Source organism: Micropterus salmoides, unplaced genomic scaffold (assembly GCF_014851395.1).
Source record: "Micropterus salmoides isolate LMB-PRFRI ecotype aquatic unplaced genomic scaffold, ASM1485139v1 Ms_hic_scaffold_4, whole genome shotgun sequence".
In the NCBI taxonomy this organism is placed as follows: Eukaryota; Metazoa; Chordata; class Actinopteri; order Centrarchiformes; family Centrarchidae; genus Micropterus; species Micropterus salmoides.
This window is the reverse complement of record NW_024043372.1, coordinates 5951587-5968126: the sequence shown is the minus strand read 5'-3', so window position 1 is coordinate 5968126 and position 16540 is coordinate 5951587. Positions and strand designations below refer to the sequence as shown.

The 16540-nt window shown below is 39.9% G+C and overlaps 2 protein-coding genes across 3 annotated transcripts; one reads left to right on the top strand and one right to left on the bottom strand.

Annotated features, from left to right (window-relative positions):
- Positions 1-13: 13 nt before the first annotated feature.
- On the bottom strand, positions 14-9762 carry LOC119886266 (nuclear factor 7, brain-like). Of its 2 annotated transcripts, XM_038696890.1 has the most exons (5): positions 9634-9762; positions 7617-7713; positions 7387-7512; positions 2711-2854; positions 14-2595 (listed from the first exon to the last, which is right to left on the bottom strand). In XM_038696890.1, exon 5 carries the CDS (start codon positions 2577-2579, stop codon positions 1185-1187), a length of 1395 nt encoding a protein of 464 aa, XP_038552818.1. In that variant the 5' UTR covers positions 2580-2595; positions 2711-2854; positions 7387-7512; positions 7617-7713; positions 9634-9762; the 3' UTR covers positions 14-1184. The 2 variants fall into 2 exon arrangements, with proteins under 2 accessions (XP_038552818.1, XP_038552819.1); XM_038696891.1 differs by lacking the exons at positions 7387-7512; positions 7617-7713; positions 9634-9762 and having other exon boundaries at positions 2711-3283.
- Positions 9763-9837: 75 nt separating this feature from the next.
- LOC119886283 (tumor necrosis factor receptor superfamily member 10B-like) lies at positions 9838-14065 on the top strand. Its single transcript, XM_038696919.1, has 5 exons — positions 9838-10084; positions 11921-12017; positions 12125-12250; positions 12784-12914; positions 13037-14065. Exons 1-5 carry the CDS (start codon positions 10070-10072, stop codon positions 13094-13096), a joined length of 429 nt encoding a protein of 142 aa, XP_038552847.1. The 5' UTR covers positions 9838-10069; the 3' UTR covers positions 13097-14065.
- Positions 14066-16540: the final 2475 nt, after the last annotated feature.

Here is a 16540-nt window from a genome sequence, read left to right as displayed (position 1 = left end):
TGAAGCAGATGGGCCACAGCGGCAGAAGACCACACCGGGTGCCACTCCTGTCAGCTGAGAACAGGAAACTGAGGCTACAATTCACACAGGCTCACAAAATCTGGACAACAGAAGATTGGAAAAACTTTGTCTGGTATGAAGAGTCTTGATTTCAGCTGCGACATTCAGATGGGGTCAGAATTTGGCATTAACAACATGAAAGCATGGATCCATCCTGCCTTGTATCAACGTTTCAGGCTGGTGGTGGTGGTGTAACGGTGTGCAGGATAAATCTTTTTGCAAACTTTGGGCCCCTTAGTACCAACTGAGCATTGTTTAAACACAACAGCCTACCTGAGTGTTGTTGCTGACCATGTCCAACCTTTATGACCACAGTGTGCCATCTTCTGATGGCAAATTCCAGCAGGATAATGCACCATGTCACAAAGCTCAAATCATTTCAAACTGGTTTCTTTAACATGACAATGAGTTCACTGTTATCCACTGGCCTCCACAGGCACCAGATCTCAATCCAATAGAGCGCCTTTAGGATGTGGTGGAACGGGAGATTCGCATCATGGATGTGCAGCTGACAAATCTGCAGCAATTGTGTGATGCTATCATGTCAATATTGGACCAAAGTCTCTGAGGAATGTTTCCAACACCTTGTTGAAAGTATGCCACGAAGAAGTAAGGCAGTTCTGAAGGAAAAAGGGGTCCAACCCAAGACTAGCAAGGTGTACCTAATAAAGTGGCCAGTCAGTGTGTATATGTATATAGTAAAAAAAATTGTAATCATTTCATAACAACATGGATGTTAATGTTTGGTAACTTTATAATCTGGATAAAAATAAAGGTTGTTAGATCTGAATAATGATTGCTGCTCAAATATGGAGTTATGGATACAATGATTCTTGTTTCTTTATTTAGATGCTTATCAGCTTCCACAAAGTGGTTGCTGGTCTTCATGGCTCCATTTACATTTATTCATTTAGCTGATACTTTTATCCAAAGCGACATACAATTGCTATGTCACAGGGTTGCACACCTCTGGAGCAACTAAGGGTTAAGTGTCTTGCTCAGGGACACATTGGTGTCTCACAGTTGATACGAACCCGGGTCTCTCACACCAAAGGCATGTCTCTTATCCTCTTCGCAATACACACACAATAGGAAAGAGCGCTTCATGAATATAATCATCTTATTTATCCCCACCTGTTCTGTTCCACTGTCACACACATCTTCAGAGGTGATATTTTTAGTTCATCCCCAGTGAAAATAAATGGAAACAGCCTCTCAGTGAAAGTGTGCGTGAAGGTGTGTATGTGTGTGTTAGTATCAGGATCAGAGAACGACAGCTCTCCACTGTTCCAGTCCAGATTCACTCTGATCCTCTGGGGCTTCTTCTGCACTTTGAGAACAGTGGGTGGATCTGGTAATGACCATGCTGAGTATTTACTTTCATGGAACCACATTCCCCATAATCCAAAATGTATGAGTCCCGTCCTCTGGACAGACTCTGCTAACACACCCAGTGACCAGACTACACTGTCTCCAACCTCGACATCCCAGCTGTGAGTCCCTGAGTTGAAGCCCTCAGAGCCCAGAACAGACCAGTATTTATCAAACCTCTCTGGATTGTCGGGAAGCTGCTGTCTCTCTCCTCCCCTCACGCTGGTCAGATCTTCAGACAGAAGGAGTCTTGGATTTGCAGTGTTTGGATCCAGAATCACAGGAGTGTAGGAGACCATGTCCTTCATCTTGTTCCAGATGTTGAAGGTCAGGTTGCCCAGGTGTTTGGCCTGGTCTATCAGAGCTCCAGAGAGCAGCTGTCCCTCATCCAGCAGGGGGCGCTGCTGGACTCTTTCCACTGCAGCTTTGTAGTTGAGCAGGAATGAGACGTCTTCAGCTCTCAGCTCCTCCTCTGTGGCTCTGACTGTGTCTGAAAGAGCTGCTATCTCTCTGCTCAGAGCCTCCATCTTCTCCTTCATCATCTGACTCTTCTGCTCCTCTTCCTCCCTCAGTGCAGCCATCCTGGCCTCCTCTTCCTCATATAGAAACTGGTGAAGCTTCTTAAACTGCTCCTTAATCTGCCTCTCTGTGTGTCGGGCCTGGACCTTAATGTGTTCTGCTGTTTGGTCAAACTTCACTTTAACTTGTTCACAAACCTTTAACTTCTCCTTTAAGGGCTCCAGAGTTTCCTGAAGTTCCTTCTTGTGTTGTCGTGCAGCTTCATCGATGGGTCTGAATCTGTGGTTGCTGTGCTTTTCTGAATCTCTGCAGATGAGACACACTGGCTGCTGATGGTCCAGACAGAAGAGTTTGAGTTTCTCAGAGTGCAGACTGCAGAGAGCCTCTGAAGCTCTCTGATCTCTCTCCAACAAGAAGGCCTCACACAGGTTCTTCAACACCCGGTTACAATGTGGTTTATTCCTTGAAGATATTCTCTTACAAACTGGACACTCACGTGCTTGTTTCTGTCTCCACCAGCTACTCAGACAGTTTTTACAGAAGCTGTGGCTACATGACAAAAGAACGGGATCTCTGAAGACGTCCTGACAGACCGGACAACAGAGTTCGTCCTCTAATCTGAAAGCCATTTTGTATCTGATGAAGCTGAAAACACAGCAAAAGAAAGTAAAAGTAGAAAGAAAGTACAGTTAGTCATGGCATCCCGCCCTCATAGTCTGCTAACTTTCACTTTGAGTCGTGTTTATTTAGTCAAACTCACCTTCAGTGTGTGGAGCGTCTGCAGGTTGAAGCAGCAGTGTTGTAGTTTTCCTCTTTTCTCTCCTGTAGCTGAACTCACTCAGAAGAAGTTGTTAATTTGGTCTGAAGGTGAATCTGATCATCTCTTCTCTTAGTCTGTGTGTCACTTTAGAGAGGAAAAAAAACAATCTGTTTCCTGGTTTGTCTCAAGTGAGTCAGATGTGGGCGGAATTTTTTTCTACACCTACTTTGCTGAAAGTTTTCCTTTCACGTGTAACACAGGGGTGTGTTGTATTGATTCCTCACTGTAAATGTAGCCTGCTGCACACTAAGTACACTAGGCTACTTGAGTAAGTGTACACAAGGTAAAAACAAAAACACCTCTACTCCTGTTGGAGATGTTTTGTCTTCTCTTATTTAACGTAGAGAAACACAGAAATATATTCAGTTCTTAAATCACCAACATTACATAAAATCTGAACCCAAACGGAGATATGAAGTATGCAATTTCCGGTAAAGTTATCAACAATAAATATGCAACGTCCGGTTACACTTTCAAAATAAAACGCCAGTGTTTCGAAACATCGCCATTTCGAAAGGGTGCATTATTAAAGTCGTGAAACGTTGCAGTTTGGTTAGGTTCAGGCACAAAAAGTAGGCTACTTGATTGGGTTTAGGCAACAAAACTGCTTTGTTAAGATTAGAAAAAGATCATGGTTTGGGTTAAAATAACTATGTCACTTAACCCTTAAGAGTTCCTTTAAAAAACTCACACATTTGTCCTTAGGGACAAAAAGTGGCTCCTTCCCAAAAACTGCTGTAAAAATATCATAAATTAAATTTTTTTTAGTCAAACTCACCTTCACTTACTGATACACACACTGCACACACTAGCCTACACCACATCCCTTCGTTGAATGATGACCACACTTAAGCTCACCTCTTAGAATGTACGCAGAGTTGGTTCAAGAGAAAAGAGATTAAAAAATTTTAACCATCTAAATAATCTGCAAGCAGACATTGTCCTATTACAGGAGACTCATTTATCCAAGACAGTAGATAAACTATACTCACCACAGTTTCCTCACTCGAACTCAGCCTGCTATAACTCAAAACAAAGGGGTGTCACCATGGAATATGACAAAAACACACTTCAATCATAATACCACTAATATAGATCCAGAGGGTCGATTTATTATTGTTAATATTTCGATTCAAAATACTCCTTTGTGCATTGCTTATATCTATGGCCCAAATGTTGACGAGCCCTCCTTTTATCATGCTTTCTTCCATTCACTCTCTGCTCACTCAGACACAGCTCTTATATTAGGAGGGGACTTCAACCTGGTATGTAATCCAGCAGTTGACAGGCTCAGTACGGCAGCTGGTCACTGTATTTGGAAATCAACAGACACTCTTAAACAATACATGAGCAATTTTGGTCTCTGCGATGTTTGGCGTTTTCACCACCCCACTCAAAGAGAATATACCTTCTTTTCACCAGTCCACCACTCATATTCTCGCCTTGACTATTTTTTGGTTAGCAGCTCAATTATGACAGACATTTCCAACACTCAAATTCACCCAAAATCACTATCAGTGATCATACACCAGTTTCTATCACTCTTACTAAAAAAAGGGTCACACGGCCGACTAGAAGTTGGAGATTTAATGCATCATTGCTTAAAGACCTAGATTTTGTAAGTTATTTCAAAAAGGAATGGGCAAAATATACCGAAACTAATAACCTGCCAGGGTACTTTGCCATGTCTTCTTTGGGAGGCAGCAAAAGCATTCATGAGAGGTTAAATAATCTCCTATTCATCATACAAAAACTAGAACAAAAATAAAAACATTACACACTGCCCTTGCTGCCTCTCCACAGGAACACATGCTGAATGATCTGAGAAAATCAAAACTTGAATTAAATGAAATTATTAATAAAAAAGACCCAATTTCAGTTGCAAAGACTACACTTGGAAAACTTTGAACATGGCAATAAATCCAACAGATTCTAAGCCAACCAACTGAAATTGAATAAAGAAAAAATAACAATTTCCTCCTTAAAGGACTCAGCTGGGAATCTGACTTATAACCCAGAAGAAATCAAAAATGCATTTAGAGATTATTATAAAAACTTACTATACATCACAAATTGACCCATCTAGCTCTAACATCGATGCATTTCTGAACAATATAGATTTGCCAAGATTAGTTGATGAACAGATCAGGGCTCTGGATTCACCTGTTTCAATGGCTGAACTCCAGGAAGCTCTCTTACATATGCTGAATAATAAAGCCCCTGGGCAAGTGGTTTTCCAGATGAATTCTTCAAGGAATTCTGGGAAATACTTGCGCCCACATTCTATAGGATGGTTATACAAATTAGGGGTACTTGCATGTTTCCTCCAACAATCAACTCCTGCTCCTTAAACCAGACAAAGACCCCACACTCCCGTCCAGTTATCGCCCAATATCACTTATTAACGCAGATCTTAAAATCATCTGCAAAACCCTAGCAAGAAGGCTAGAGAAGGTCACTCCTGGTATAATACACTCTGACCAAACAGGATTTATTAAGGGCAGGCAATCCACCAACAATACACGCAGGCTACTTAACGTAATAGACTGTGCCACTATTCATAACCTGATAGTTGTTTCTTTAGATGCAGAGAAAGCATTTGACAGAGTAAATTGGAAATTTCTATTCGCTACTTTACATAAATTTGGATTTGGAAGCTCTTTCGTAGATTGGATTAAAATCTTATACAGTTCCCCAAGAGCTTCTGTCAAAACAAATTATCATTCTTCTCCATGCTTTAGTCTCCAGAGGGGTACCAGAAACTACACGCCTTTACTAAAATCACTAGAGGATGACCTTGTACGGTGGACATCATTACCTATATCACTCATGGGAAGAGTCTCCACCATAAAAATGATGGTCCTACCTAAAATCAATTACCTGTTTTCAATGTTACCCACCAAACCCTCTGCTGTCTGGTTTAAATCACTGGACTCAAACATCTTAAAATTTTTGTGGGAAAATAAACCCCCACGAATCAGTTTAAAAACTGCAAAAAGCAAAGATTGTGGTGGTTTAAAACTGCCAAATTTACATCATTACAATAGACTACAATATATCTCAAAATGGACCAATCAAAGCCCCCTGGACCACTCATGGATGGACATAGAACAAACATTTTGTAAGGAAATAAAATTTTCCGATATGCCATTCATCAGTTCCAGAATCAAACATCATACCTGCTTTAAAAGCATTAACATAAGCACTTCCCTGGCAACTTGGTGGGAATATGGAATTAGCCATAATGGGGGGGGCATGGCTCCCCTGGCGTGGGGGCCGGCTCTGGACCTAGGGGTCTGGGGACTCAGGCTTTTGCTCAACTGGCCTTGGGGCCAGTTGTCTCCTCTCCTCGCCTGGGCCCTCTTCGGCAGGGGTAGGGCTCCCGCTGCGTCCCGCTGCCGGGGTGGGTTTTGGGTTGATCCGGTTGCAGTTTGGAGGGCTGTGATGGGATTGTAGAGCGATTGTCGATGCATCTTGATGTATTGTTTTTTTTTTTTTTTTTTTCTCAGGGTCTTTGGATGGCTGCTGGGCGTTTAGTTTGTGCATTGGAGTCCTAATATTCCTAAAGTATAGTAGTATAGTCCTAAATATTTTCCATTACTACAGGATGATGTCGTCGATAACTCATGGGTGGATGACTATGGCAAAGAACTGGGGAAAAGAAATTTAACATTTCTCATTCCTGAAGAAAAATCAGAAGAGGACAAGAGCAGGGTCAAGCCGTTTAAGGATGCATGTTTTTTATTATTATTATTATATTATATAATTTCAAATAGAAATCTTGTTATTATAATCAACATATATTGTAAAGATTTTCCTTTTAAAAAACGTCAATATACTGTTCTAAAACAGGTAATCAGCTGTGTGTGTTCATTGGACTTTTGGACCATTCTTCTAGAAGCGCATTTGTGAGGTCAGGGACAGATGTTGGATGAGAAGGCCTGGCTCGCAATCTCTGCTCTAATTCATCCCAAAGGTGTTCTGCCGGGTTGGGGTCAGGACTGTGCAGACTAGTCAAGTTCTCCACACCAAACTCACTTATCCAACTTATGGACCTTGCTTTGTGCACTTGTGCGCAGTCATGTAGGAACAGGAAGGGACCATTCCCAAACTGTTTCGACAAAGTTGGGTGCATGAAATTGTCCAAAATGTCTTGGTATGCTGAAGCATTAACAGTTACTTTCACTGAAACTAAGGGGCTAAGCCAACCCCTGAACACCCCCACACCAAACTTTACGCAGTCAGGCCAGTACCATTCTTGGCAACCGCCAAACCCAGACTTATCCATCAGATTGCCAGACAGAGAAGCGTGATTCGTCACTCCAGAGAACACGTCTCCACTGCACTAGTGTTTAGTGGCGGCGTGCTTTTCACCATGTATCCGACGCTTTGCATTGCACTTGGTGATGTAAGGCTTGGATGCAGCTGCTCGGCCATGGAAACCCATTCCATGAAGCTCTTTACGCACTCTTCTAGAGCTAATCTGAAGGCCACATGACATTTGGAGGTCTGTAGCTCGACTCTGCAGAAAGTTGGCAGCTTCTGCAAATGCGCCAACCCCGCTCTGGGATTTCTACCAACCAACCCAATCTATAGTATTTGAACAAGATACTTACGACTACACGAGTCACACTTCTGGCATTTCGGTAATAAGTTTGGTACTTCGGTGTATTCGTCGTTTCCACATTTTTTACATATGTACTGTCCTGCTCGATCCGCACAGTCACCGGCCTTATGATATCCTGGGAAACGGAGAAACGGAGAAAGGGAATGAGTTAACCTGTGATAATTCCACAATAATTCTTCAACACAAGGCTAATGCATGCAGTTCCTTGTTATAACTTACCAGCTGGACACATTGCATAACATGAATTACTGGTTTGTTCCGTCCGCTCTGTGTAACTCTGTCCAGTGGAAAGGAAGGCAAGTGTCAGTGAGAAAACCTGAAACAAAGAGGAGGTATGAAGAGGTGAGGTACTGTGTGGAGAGGAAGATGCTAACAAACCAACTGGCCTGACATTTTCACACCACAGCTGCCATCAAGAAGGGCAAGCAAGGTTCAGAACAACTCGTCAAGTCATTGCACAGCCATATGTTGCTTTTTCATTTTCATACATCTTTGATATCAAGCAAGCAGGTCTTCAGCTTGGTGGCTAGGTTAGTGGTGATCTTTAACTCCTTGTGGACTACCCTGAATGAGGCCAGAGGATCAGTATGAGTGGCACAAACATTTTAAAGGGTATCAAAAACCTGGCATAAACATGGCAGTGGCTGCCCAGATTATACCCTCATCTTAAGCCATTCTCAATCAGTCCTAAACAAGGGTTTGCCAATTTCCTGATGGTCAGATGGAGCCATGAAACAATCAAAACTGTAGGTGCCCATTACCTGATGCATCTTGATGAGGAATGAACCTGACCAATTGCTAACTGCCAGAACATTGTTGATCTTTGTGAGCTGCAGCTCACTATTATTTTTTTTACCAAAACCCCTGAAGAAGAGGTCCTTTACACACATTTTCTAGCCTACAGTTTGAATGCCAAGTCAATGAGGGAGGCAGAGAAGAGAAAATAAAGCAAAATAGGAGCCTTATGAAAGAGCTGTTTAAAGTTAAAAAGAATCTAAATCTTAAGAGCCCCAGAGCTCAGTTTAACAAGGTTGCCACTGGTACGAATTGTGTGGATTTATTCATTCACCTCCTCCTGGACCCAGCACACCACCTAACAAATGTTGGCTGCCCAATAATAATACATATCATTCGGCAGTTCTCCATCTCCCTTCTGCCATTCTGAAAACACGTGTGTTCATTTAATTCCTTGAAAAGTGACCTTGGTAAAAGAATAGTATTGGTATAAAAAATGTATTAATCACCAGAGTTAAATCTGCCAGCCAGCAACAAAAGAAGGGATGACGACTACTACTCAATATCTTGTTTGGCTTTATCCACGGCTATCTTAAAATTATTGTGAAACAAATTCTTATATCTTTCAGTCACAGACACACCTAAATATGTAAATCTTAGAGCAGTTAATTAATCAATTAGTTGACTGTCAGAAAGTTACCCAGCAACTATTTTGATCACCGCAAAAATGTCAACCCTTCAGTGGTTCCAGTCTATAAATAATGGATATTTTCTGTTCTTCTTTGTAAACTGAATATTGGACTGTTGGTCAAACAAAGTAGGACATATGAAGATGTCAGCTTGGACTTTGGGAACACATATTGCTATTTGCTGACATTCTACAAACCCAATGTAATAGAGAAAACCATCGGTAGATTAAACAATAATGCAAATAAGTTTAAGTAGCAGTCTGATCAAATTTATAAGGTTATTAAATGTGTAGACTTATTTTTGTTACCAGAGCGGCAAGACCACATTAGAGAGCCCCATTAACCAAGAGACCTCTGCCACTTCACTCATCCACATAACTTCAAGTTTCCTATCAATCAGCATTACAACTTTGGTGTTTTGCAGCAACTGATAAGAAGCAACATGATAAGCCAACAGTGAGATTGTGTGTGTATATACGCACTTTATGACTTTCTCACATTACTCAAGGACATACAAATGACAAGTTCTTAAAAGACCATAAGCGACATACTGTGTGTTTGTTCGGTTGCTTTCATGGCAACAGCAATAATGTGACAGACACTACAGTTCCTGTATCAGTGAGTAATGACTATCTGAAATCCACTCACAGAAACTAAAATAAAGTGTCGCTGAAATGACGACGACAAAATAAAATGATCTGTACTGGATTGCTTACAACCAACTTTAGATGGTTGTTAGTTTCACTCATTTGAAGACCAAAAAAAAGTTTGATTATTGCAGTATATCACCAGATATAACTCAATTTACTCACTGAATGAGGCAATCTGACTTTTAGCCATCTGTTCCTTTTAAAGCTGACTCAAATAAAGTGTTAAAGGAACCCTGCGTGTATGTCTGTCGGTGTTTGTAAGTCAGAGATGTCAGTTCTTTGGAGTTTTCAGGGAAGTAGTGCGAAAAACAGGAAACACAGTAAAGATCACATAACACCCCCCACACACACTGTCACATACAGTGACATGACTCTTGGTGGCAACGCCAGCGCAGGAGTTCCTTTGCCTGATTCCAATAACTCCGCCTCTGTGAAAACAGTGTCAGACACAAGGACTGTGGACATGTGTGTGACTAATTCAAGAGCCGGATACAGGGGTTGGATGTAAGTGGTGGTATGTGTTCTTACTGTGTTTCCTGTTTTTCACACTACTCTGAAAAGTTGGTTGTTTAACTTGCTCACGGACAACTCTTCAAACATGGACTTTGTCTTGGTAAGCAATCCAGTACAGATCATTTTATTTTGTCGTCGTCATTTCAGCGACACTTTATTTTAGTTTCTGTGAGTGGATTTCAGATAGTCATTACTCACTGATACAGGAACTGTAGTGTCTGTCACATTATTGCTGTTGCCATGAAAGCAACCGAACAAACACACAGTATGTCGCTTATGGTCTTTTAAGAACTTGTCATTTGTATGTCCTTGAGTAATGTGAGAAAGTCATAAAGTGCGTATATACACACACAATCTCACTGTTGGCTTATCATGTTGCTTCTTATCAGTTGCTGCAAAACACCAAAGTTGTAATGCTGATTGATAGGAAACTTGAAGTTATGTGGATGAGTGAAGTGGCAGAGGTCTCTTGGTTAATGGGGCTCTCTAATGTGGTCTTGCCGCTCTGGTAGCAAAAATAAGTCTACACATTTAATAACCTTATAAATTGATCAGACTGCTACTTAAACTTATTTGCATTATTGTTTAATCTACCGATGGTTTTCTTTATTACATTGGGTTTGTAGAATGTCAGCAAATAGCAATATGTGTTCCCAAAGTCCAAGCTGACATCTTCATATGTCCTACTATGTTTGACCAACAGTCCAATATATTCAGTTTACAAAGAAGAACAGAAAATATCCATTATTTATAGACTGGAACCACTGAAGGGTTGACAATTTTGCGGTGATCAAAATAGTTGCTGGTTAACTTTCCGACAGTCAACTAATTGATTAATTAACTGCTCTAAGATTTACATATTTAGGTGTGTCTGTGACTGAAAGATATAAGAATTTGTTTCGCAATAATTTTAAGATAGCCCTGGATAAAGCCAAACAAGATATTGAGTAGTAGTCAACCCTTCTTTTGTTGCTGGCTGGCAGATTTAACTCTGGTGATTAATACATTTTTTATACCAATACTATTCTTTTACCAAGGTCACTTTTCAAGGAATTAAATGAACACACGTGTTTTCAGAATGGCAGAAGGGAGATGGAGAACTGCCGAATGATATGTATTATTATTGGGCAGCCAACATTTGTTAGGTGGTGTGCTGGGTCCAGGAGGAGGTGAATGAATAAATCCACACAATTCGTACCAGTAGCAACCTTGTTAAACTGAGCTCTGGGGCTCTTAAGATTTAGATTCTTTTTAACTTTAAACAGCTCTTTCATAAGGCTCCTATTTTGCTTTATTTTCTCTTCTCTGCCTCCCTCATTGACTTGGCATTCAAACTGTAGGCTAGAAAATGTGTAGGCTAGAAAATGTGTGTAAAGGACCTCTTCAGGGGTTTTGGTAAAAAAAATAATAGTGAGCTGCAGCTCACAAAGATCAGAAATGTTCTGGCAGTTAGCAATTGGTCAGGTTCATTCCTCATCAAGTTGCATCAGGTAATGGGCACCTACAGTTTTGATTGTTTCATGGCTCCATCTGACCATCAGGAAATTGGCAAACCCTTGTTTAGGACTGATTGAGAATGGCTTAAGATGAGGGTATAATCTGGGCACCCACTGCCATGTTTATGCCAGGTTTTTGATACCCTTTAAAATGTTTGTGCCACTCATACTGATCCTCTGGCCTCATTCAGGGTAGTCCACAAGGAGTTAAAGATCACCACTAACCTATCCACCAAGCTGAAGACCTGCTTGCTTGATATCAAAGATGTATGAAAATGAAAAAGCAACATATGGCTGTGCAATGACTTGACGAGTTGTTCTGAACCTTGCTTGCCCTTCTTGATGGCAGCTGTGGTGTGAAAATGTCAGGCCAGTTGGTTTGTTAGCATCTTCCTCTCCACACAGTACCTCACCTCTTCATACCTCCTCTTTTGTTTCAGGTTTTCTCACTGACACTTGCCTTCCTTTCCACTGGACAGAGTTACACAGAGCCGACGGAACAAACCAGTAATTCATGTTATGCAATGTGTCCAGCTGGTAAGTTATAACAAGGAACTGCATGCATTGGCCTTGTGTTGAAGAATTATTGTGGAATTATCACAGGTTAACTCATTCCCTTTCTCCGTTTCTACACCGTTTCCCAGGATATCATAAGGTCGGTGACTGTGTGGATCGAGCAGGACAGTACATATGTAAAAAATGTGGAAACGACAAATACACCGAAGTACCAAACTTAATACCGAAATGCCAGAGGTGTGACTCGTGTAGTCGTAAGTATCTTGTTCAAATACTATAGATTGGAAAGTACCTCGCAGTCCCATGGCCTTTAATGGGCCTTTTAGAGTGTTGTTAGTGCGCAGGGATCTCAATCTACTTGACAGTTGGGTGGTAGAAATACATGCTTGTGGGGAAATAATATATTGGTATGATTGGTATTTTATGGATATCTAAATAGAAATATGATTTACCTCTTTTCATAATGAGAATTTATTCTGATGAAGTACAGAAAAAGAAATAGCAAAAAATATATGGTAATGATGACTCAAGCAATTGTGTGTTTGGGAAGTTGAAATTCTGCGATGAAATATACCTTTCTAGGAGGTTAAATCCAAAGTAGCAGGTTAAGGCTGTTTTGTTTCATAAAAGCAACATCAAAATAATTCACTGATTGGTATATCCATTTTAACTCCAGGTTATGTTGGATGTTGTCTTAAAAGTCAGTTCTGAGCTGTAACAGGTTTAGCATACATTTGAAGAAGATTATAAGAAATTGTCAGGACTGTGTTTTGATTTTTCCCCCCAGATATTGAGAAGGAAATAAAACCCTGCACCTTTAATAGTAATGTGGTATGTGACTGTAAGGATGGATACTACAACTCAAACCCTAATCCCCATATAAGGAATTGCCAAACATGCAATCTACAAGATGTGGAGGTAGGTGACGCCATCTTGACTACCAGCAAGATCCACTTATTCAGCATGATAAAAACACTCTCAAAGGGAGACCATATCATGTTTCAGAATATTCACATTCACCCTCATATTTTCTTTTTCAGTGTCTGTTAATAATGAGGACTACAAAAGGAAGTGCAAGCCCTGCCAAAAACAAAAACTAAGACATGTTTAGATTTTTTTGTAAGAGAGTGGGAAGCCACACAGAACTGTAAGGGAAAAATCAATCTGCGTACTGTAGTGATAGCTCCCACTAAGTCTTAGGAGCTAGAGAAGGTTTTCATTTGGCACCTTGCAATTACAGTATGTTTTTGCCATTATGTTCTTTTTAGGGGTGTCTGATTCATTATTATCCCTATTTCTTGATCGTTCTATTTGTCTTAGTTGCTATATTTGCCTTTTACAATATGTTTTTTCATATATATATATATATTTTGTTTCTCTTTCTGTTGGAGAAGCTCATCCAGCATCTGATTTGCTTGGTGTGGTAACCTTTATTTTAGACTACAACATCCTTTTAGTCTGATTGTGTCAGGTCCTTCAGACAGTGGTAAAACACATTTTGTGAAACTGTTGATTGAAAATGCTGATGAGCTAATTTCAAAAACAGATTGAAAACACTGTATATAATTTTTATTTTTTCTGTGTTGGCAGCCATTGTTATTAAAATTAGAAATTTTGTTGACGGTATACCATTATCTTTATGCATTGATACGATACTACCTGTAGATACAATTTGCTTATTATTGATGATTTAATGAATGATGCTAGTAATAACAATGAGGTCCAAAGTGTGTTTACAAAATATGGGCACCATAGAAATTTCAGAATTTGTATCTCAAGGCAAAATTAGCCATACTATTAATTTGAATACCGTTTATCTTGTTTTGTTTAAAAATCCTAGAGATAAATACCAGGTCTTGCTTATGGTTAGAAAAATGTTTCCTGGGAAGAGCCATTTTTTTATGGATTGTTTCGATGATGTTACGAGTGTTCCTTATGGTTATTTGATGATTGATTTGAAAGCTAAGAAAACTGATGATTTCAGACTCAGAACTGACTTGTTTTCAGACATGTCTGTTGTGTATGTGCATAAGAGAAAGTAAATAAACACGCCTGATGGCATTAATGTCCCTGCCTTGCCTTTTCTTTCTAGATAAAATCTTTTCCATTTTAAATGTTTTGTTTTTATCTATAATAACTTTTTGCATCTCTTGCTCATAAAATGTTCCCTGTAATATTTCGCCATCATAGTCTTTTATCCTGTAAACAGGAGGGTCCCTTGACACGCATTCCTTTACAGTGAAATTTTATCAGTATAATTTTGTATGCAATATTAATTTTTTATTTTTTTATAAAAGGGCCGCGTAGTTTTGAAATTCTTACAGTATCGCCCACCTTATATTTAAAACAAATTACTCTTATCTTTTGTTTTATTCAAGTTGTTAAATACATCAATCGGTTTCATTTTAATACTATAATGATAACTATGATTGTAGGAGGTGACTAAATCCTGCAATATATCTACGTATCGTTTAGAATTATTGGCTGTTAAATAACGCCACATTTTAGATTTCGAGTCCTGTTGAAGCGCTCTACTTACAGATGCCTTAGTCTCATTGGATGTGGTAAAGTGTACGATACTTTTCCCTCATCTGTTTGGATTTTATGCGGCATTCTACCTTCGTCTAAAATATCTTTAAAGGATGCTGTGACGCATTTACCACTCTTAATTTTTTAATATAAAAAGGTTTAAATTTCCTCTTGATATATTTAAGTATTATATTCTGTATACTGTAAAACATGTAAGCTGTCTTGCCAACCGCCAATAAAAGAATAGCAGAAGCTTTCGCCGTGGAAGATACCGTTGTAAAGTATAGCTTTAAGATTACTGTTTGACAACTTTATTCAAGTTTGTACTAGTTCAGAGTCATTTTCGTCTGTCATTTTGTAGATTGGCTAACCTAAAGTTGTTCTTTACAACTCAATGCTGATATGAAGTATAGGGTTTGAAAGCTAACACACTTTTTACGGCGTGGATACCTGGCAGAGTTAATACAGCATCTAATTCGCCCTAACTTTACTAACGTTGTCATTCTGGCATCGAGTGATGCCAATCAAAGCTTTATATCGGTCGTGACAGTGACTGTTAATTTATTAACGATTGAGATGTTTTCTGTTTGTGTGATTTCTCCCATTGAGTGCTTTAAATTATGTATCATATCATATTATGTATAATATCATCTGTTGTGTGCACTTCTCTTTTTCCAGGATAGACACGTCTTTCTCTTTAGAGAAGCTTTGTGGTTTAATGTAAAATACGATAGGACAGTTCACAGTGCTTCAAAGAATCATCATGAAATCATGAAAAATGTCAAATTCTTTCAAGTTCAATTTCTATCAAAGCTGACCTTTGCTTGTAATTGAAAATTTAAAAAAAACAAACAGTTTATTGTGGTTTTAAACTTTTCTTTATGGTCAGTACATGACAAGAACCTGTTAAATGTCAACAATTATGATCAAATCTTTTTCTAAAAAATGTAAGTGAAGGTAGGCATTAAAATAATTCAGGAAAAATGTATGCACACCATGGACTCCAAATAATAATTCTTGTGAAAGCAATGGTTTGATCCAATCTCATAGATCAAAACACAGAGATGGGGACTCGAGTTAGAGACTCGGACTGAAGTGCGACTTAAGTCGCACACACAGTGACTTTAGACTCGAGGCGCGGGACTCGTGAACAATGTTTATGTTTTAGGACACGTCTGATGAGCTTGCCGTTATTCTGTTACCTATAACCTGCCTACGTAACACGTAACATCTGCTGCGCGCGACCGTACATGAGAGAGGACAACAAACACCGGCAGCTGCTGAGCCAATCATCATAAACTTTGGCTTTAAAACATCATAAATGATGGCCCAAACAAAGAACCGCTAAATGCAAATATGTGGTGAGTGAACATGTTGAGCTCAGCATTGGCCATCTAACGTTAGCTTGCTTCTTGCTTCAGCTACGAACTACAGGGAGGTTTACTCTGACTGTCGTTTTGTTATGAAAAGCTGAACGAGCATTTGTTTACTTGCCAAACTTGTGGTGGTCGATTAACGTAATCATTTACGTCCCGCAGGCTGCCATCACGTTAATTACTGCCGTTGGCTGGAAAGAGGTTACAGGTTTATTGTTGATCATGTAGCCTAACCCTACAGTTTTATTTAGTTATCGCCTAACATTACGCTGGTTTGAGAGTCTGCAGGGTGTGTTGACTTAAAGTAGTTTATAAGTGCTATGGTGTGGGGACAGAGTGGACCCAAACGCAACACTCGGGAAACACAGGCTTTATTAAAAGGTGTGACGCCCTGTGGGGTCATGAATGAGTGTGGCCTGTCTCTCTCTCTCTCTCTTTCTTGTGGAGGAGGAGCTGATTGCAGTAACTCTGGGCACCTGGGCTAATTGCCCTGTAGAGTATTTGGGACTGTTTTCTCAGTCTGCAGGGAGCTGCTGTCAAGACCAGATCAGACCTACCTGCGGCCGGCTCCCTGGTGTTCCATTTAGTTTGGTTTTCTTTGGTTGGACTGTTGCTTTGTGGTGCTTATCTTGTTTTGCA